Raw genomic sequence first — 5,546 nt, 5'->3', positions numbered from 1 at the left:
TTGAGAGCTGACTGCTTTTCCTCACGTCAGGATTTTGACATTGCTGGCCAGTGTGACCCTATGATTCCTGATGCTGAGTGTCTGAAGATCATACATGAGATCCTATCTGCCCTCCAACTTGGGAATTTTCTCATTAAGGTAAAGAAGAGTTGGGTTGCTTTTGTATGTCTGGTCCTGTCAAAGCCAGAATGTACCTGCAGAGCCATTCATCACCTTCACCACTGTGCCCTAGAGAAAACAGGGCCTATGAAGGAATGGTGAGGAGAATCCAATAACCAGCTTGAGAAGTTGAGCTGAACTAGCTGCAACTTCCTGGGGATTCTCCACAAAGTTCCTATTGAGAGTAACTGACTCTTTCCTCCAGGTCAATGACCGGCGTATTCTGAGTGGGGTATTTGCAGCTTGTGGGGTTCCAGAGAGCAAATTACAAGCTGCTTGCTCTACCGTGGATAAACTGAACAAGGTAAAGCTCCTCAGTCCTAGTGGCCAGGCACTGACTGCTGCCTACTACATCCCAGGTCCTGTACCATGCAGTGTTCTCCCCATTCCTGCCAGTCTTGCTGCAGGAAAGCCTTTTGAATTTGTGGCTTGCATAGGCCTGGAATGGTGAAGCTTGTAAAACGGTTTTGCTTGCCACAAAGTGCAACAGATTTAGCCTGGGAGCTGTGACTGAAACTTTCATCTCCCTCCACAGATGACATGGGAGGACGTGAAGAATGAGATGGTTGGAGAGAAGGGGCTTGCACCTGAGGCTGCAGATCACATTGGGGAATATGTTCAACTCCGTGGTAAATCATGTGGAATCTTGCCCCAGTGCTTGGGCACCTAGGCCAGCAGGGATCCCTGTGGGTCATATCACCCACCCAGCAGCCATTCAAACTTGCTCAGCTGCAGCACGAGGGTCAGCGTTTTGCAGACCTTGGCTTGCCACTTCCTCGGCCTACCTGAATGTGGCTGGCCCTCCCTTGAGGGGAAATGAAGATGTATAAGGCCAGAGGAGTGAGCAGGTGGCTGTGAACTGTCCTGGGTAGAGCGAGTCCTAGGAGCTCTGGCCAGGCAGTTTTACCCTTCTTGCCTGGTAGGTTTCAGTTGTGAGTCCTGTTTTTGCAGGTGGACTGGACCTGATTGAACAGCTGCTCCAGGACCCAAGACTCTCCCAGAACAAGCTGGCCGGGGAGGGGCTGAGAGACATGAAGCTGTTGTTTGAGTACCTGATGCTATTTGGCATTGTAGATAAGGTGACTGGAGGCAGGGGGAAAAGAGGGATGCTGTGAACCTGGCTGAGTGGCCTTGAACATTTCTGGTTGTGCCCAGTAACGGAATTCTCTTTCTGTTGCACAGATCTCCTTTGACCTGAGTTTGGCCCGGGGTCTTAATTATTACACAGGGGTGATCTATGAGGCCGTCCTGATCCAGCAGCAGAATGACCATGTGAAGGAGCTGGTTGATGTTGGTAGTGTGGCTGGAGGCGGCCGCTACGATGGGCTGGTGGGGATGTTTGATTCCAAGAGGAAGGAAGTGCCCTGTGTGGGCGTTAGCATTGGAATAGAGCGGATCTTTTCCATTATGAACTGTAAAGCGGAGGTAAGTGCTGCTGTGCCTTACTTGGAAATTAAAATTCAATGTAGTGACCTTCTATGAAAACTTTCTTTCATGTGACTGGTGCATGATTAAATGGGAAAGCTTATTGCTGACTCCCCTATAGCTGCTGTTCTGTTCTCCTGAGTAATTCTCCCACAAGCTGTTAATTGCTTTTACTGTAATCCCCTTCCACATCCACTACAGACTTTCCAGTTTCTACAACTGTGGTTATCCATGTTTTTAGATCTGAGGCACCCCTTCATAAACCCTCAGTACACATGAGGTATCCCTCAGAACACTCCAGCTCTTTAGTTTTCACTTGTTTTGACTATAGAATAATAATAGAGCAATCCTGTTGCAAATAACTCAAACCAGAGTAAGTCAGAGTTTTTGACATTGTAGACTCCTGTTCCAAAACTCTCAATCTATATTGTGAATCATGTTTGCACACTTAACAGTGCTAACATTGCATGGCACCTTCTGGCACTCTTGAAAGGATCTCAAAGCACCCCAGAGTGCCATGACACACTGGCTGAGAATCACTGTTCTACAAAAAATGAGGCATTGCCTGCCTTCAAAACACAGCCCTGATCAGTGGGGACCAATCAATACAGTGAAAGAAGCCATTGCCACTTGTTACAAAAAGTGGAAGATCTGTAGTGCATGAGAAAACTCTTGAGCCATTCAGTCACAAGAAGAGCATCCTATTCTTGATGTAGCCACAGGCTTCTTATGTGACCCTGGACCAGTCACCTGGAAAGTTTTTCCAGGAGTCTGCTATAGCAGACCTGGATAACAGACAGTGAGTTTTTATCCTGGCTCTGCCAGTCACTTATTCTATAGCTTACATAAAGTTTCCTTTGCTCATTTGTCTGTGAAGTACTTATCTCCTAGGTGTTGTGAAAATAAACTTTGGGAGTTCTGAAGCCCAGATTGTAGTGGGCTTCTCAAAAAAACACATAAACCTGCAGAGAAACTATTAATTCATGTTAAAGGTTGGGTGATGTATGCTATATGAGGCATAGACATTGTACAGAGAGGATCAGAACAACTATTGAACAGATCCTCATGCCAGATCTATCCCATGGAATGTTGGGAATCTTTAGATAAAAATAGCAAATGATTTAAAAATTGCATCATAATACATGTGCAGAAGGCAGCCTAGTTACAGTTGCATAGGCAACCTTTACTCTTGCCCTTCCACGTTTGCACAAACTTGACTTTGCTCAGTAACATTCTTTGAAAAGTGATTTGTCTCATATTCCCCCTTGCTTATACTGTGTTAAGAAAGGGGTAGTATTTTCCAATGATGGGTCAAGGAACAAATGGGAAGCCTCTGTTTGGTATCTCAGAAGCTCTAGTTTCATATGTTATGAGATGTTTCCATTAGTCTCATTCAGTTTGATAACTCTGTCCATGTTCTTAGGCTTCCAAAGAAAAGATTCGAACAACTGAAACACAGGTGCTGGTGGCAGCTCCACAGAAGCACTTCCTTGCTGCAAGAATGAAGCTTATCTCTGAACTTTGGGATGCTGGGATCAAGGTATGAGTCAGCAGTTAGATTGGCCCAGTTGGGTTTGTTAAAGTCGGTCCTGAATGATGAGTTGGGAGAGAGAGTCTCTGCAGAGATGGGACACAACAAGATCAAATCCACCGATCGATTGGCTCTGGGCCAGAGGCAGGCATGAAAAAGGCAGGCAACTGCTGGTACAGAGGCTGTAGGAAACATCTGTACTGCTAAGGGAAACAGAGTCCATGGAGTTTCAAGCCTCTTGTTCTGCTTCTGGGTCCCATCAGGAGCAGGAACGGACTTTGTGTAAGTTCCTGAATGCACCCCCACGCCCCATTTAACACTTGGCCTTTGTTTCCCTCTAGGCAGAGATGCTGTACAGAGAGAACCCCAAGCTGCTGAAGCAGCTGCATTACTGTGAGGATAGAGGCATCCCTCTTGCTGCCATCATAGGTGAGCAGGAGCTGAAGGATGGAGTCGTCAAGTTGCGAGATGTAGCTACTAGGCAAGAGGTGAGGACACTTGCTTGTCAGAGTTGGGTTAGGAGAGTCCAAAGGATGCTTCAGAAATCCACTTATTGTAAGAGTTCTAAACATTCTCTTGGGCTGTTAAGGTCTAGTTGGTAGTTCTGGCTTGCACTACAGATCTTAATTTATCTGCTGCCAGACATCAATACATCAGCTTTATAAGTTGGTCTGAAGATTTTAGGAAACTTTCCTCGTGGTTATTTGTCACTGATGCTCTCTGAATAATCTAATCCTTTCCCAAGGGCATAGGAAGCTCTAAGCACCTCAGCATAATTCTTTCCCCTGCCCCCTCCTTGGTGATCATAGAGTATGTCCTTGGGAAGAGTAAGGAGGCAGGATTAGACGAGCAGAAAGAATACATAAACCAGAGTGCTCCAGAGGGACAACAGAGGAGAAGCCTGTGTGGCTGCCTGGGAAAGATTGGACCTCTTGAAGCAAGTTGGGAGCATTGGACAGCTCCTCTGGGATACATGTATCGCTGTTACCACTTTCTTCCTGTTTCCTTTGTAGGTTGATATCCCAAGACAGAAGCTTCTTGAGGAGATTAGGAGAAGGTTGGAGCCCTAGAGCTGTCCACAGCAGCTTGACTCACAGGAGCATTTTGGGGTGCATGAATTTTTTTCAAGCAATTGGAGCATCTGGATCCCTGAACTGATTGAGTGTCACCTGGACAAGTCCTTGAGGATCTGAGCCATGCCATCTGGGCAGACATCTGGCCACCTTCTATTGCGCTGAGATTAATTTGTCTGTACCAAATCACGGAGCTGGGAAATCTCAGCTTGTGGAGAACAGACAAGTTACAAAGGCACAGAGTATATTACTATGTAGTTAATGCTCTTGGGTAAATTAACCCAAGGAGTGGGTCTGTTTAATGCATATTCAGTGTCACGATGGTAAGCTCATTAGTCCCATCAGGAGTCATGCTACAAATTTTAAGACAAATTATTTTTGCCATGACACAAACGGTTTAACCAGCTGTTCAGGAACACGGAAGGAATTTGCAGGTGCTCATTCCTGTACAGTGGCCAAATGCCTTTACAAGATGATGTACTGATCAAAAGTAATCTTGTACTGTGCTCAGAAGTAATCTTGTGTGCATTATCAGATATCTGGAACTTCCATGAAAACATAACCTTTCACCTTTAAGGGGCCTTGGAATCACTCAAAGGTTAGTTTCCTGGTCTGTATTTTGGCTACCCCGCAGTTTCGGGCGGAAGTAGCTCACTTCTGCTAGTTTTGTACATGAAGGAAGTGGGTGGCTACTGCTTTCCAGAATACAATTAAATGACTGTTTCTCAGATATTCTTTAATCTCCCTGTGTTTAGCCCAAGATTCAGTTTGGTGTGGACTGTTGGCTTTTTGCATCACAATAGCTATATACTTCCTCAGAAGGCAAAGCTGCCTTTTGAGCTTAATGATCTTCAGTCTTATCTCTGGCGCGTTCTAAAGTAAATGAGAATGAAGCTGTGCTGCACTGTTACCAAGACCTGGGTTTCTATCCAAACTGAAAAGTGATATAAATAGATACACCAGGTTGTCAAGCATCTGTGACAGCTGTTTCCATCTGTCATGAAATAGTAATATGCTGCACTTGAGTTTACTGGCACTTGAATGGATAGCTGACTGGGATTTATTTTCAATTGTAAAAGAAAGTTTCTCTGGCTGGCTAGAGTTCAGAATACTGTGTTTCTTTTCAGAAGCAGGACCATTTTCAAATGAGTAAACCTGAGTAGTGGCTTTAGCTTATATGTCTGCATGAGATGCAAGCTAAACCAAAAAAAGGCACCCTATATAAGGGTATCTATTTGAGACACAGGGCTTACATTCACAGGTCATGCTGCTGTTCATAATAAGAAACTTTTCCCAGGTGGACGAGGTCTACCATGATTTGGGGCCCAGCAGACTTGTGTCCTCTCAGGTCTCTGGGT

At 45.2% G+C, this 5,546-nt stretch overlaps 1 protein-coding gene across 1 annotated transcript in view; it reads left to right on the top strand.

Annotated features, from left to right (window-relative positions):
• Positions 1-5,098, top strand: part of LOC109290204 (histidine--tRNA ligase, cytoplasmic-like) — a 16,073-nt gene extending 10,975 nt beyond the window's left edge. Inside the window, exons 6-13 of the mRNA XM_019506613.1 lie at positions 31-138; positions 365-463; positions 695-788; positions 1,111-1,238; positions 1,342-1,584; positions 3,008-3,124; positions 3,457-3,603; positions 4,129-5,098. Of these exons, the coding sequence (XP_019362158.1) occupies positions 31-138; positions 365-463; positions 695-788; positions 1,111-1,238; positions 1,342-1,584; positions 3,008-3,124; positions 3,457-3,603; positions 4,129-4,185 (993 nt within the window). The 3' untranslated portion in view covers positions 4,186-5,098. The remainder of the gene's footprint in view (positions 1-30; positions 139-364; positions 464-694; positions 789-1,110; positions 1,239-1,341; positions 1,585-3,007; positions 3,125-3,456; positions 3,604-4,128) is intronic.
• Positions 5,099-5,546: the final 448 nt, after the last annotated feature.

This window comes from Gavialis gangeticus, unplaced genomic scaffold (genome assembly GCF_001723915.1).
Source record: "Gavialis gangeticus isolate Ggan-Ray unplaced genomic scaffold, GavGan_comp1, whole genome shotgun sequence".
Lineage (NCBI taxonomy): Eukaryota > Metazoa > Chordata > Crocodylia > Gavialidae > Gavialis > Gavialis gangeticus.
The sequence above is the reverse complement of the archived record's forward strand: the minus strand, read 5'-3'. Positions and strand labels throughout refer to the sequence as shown.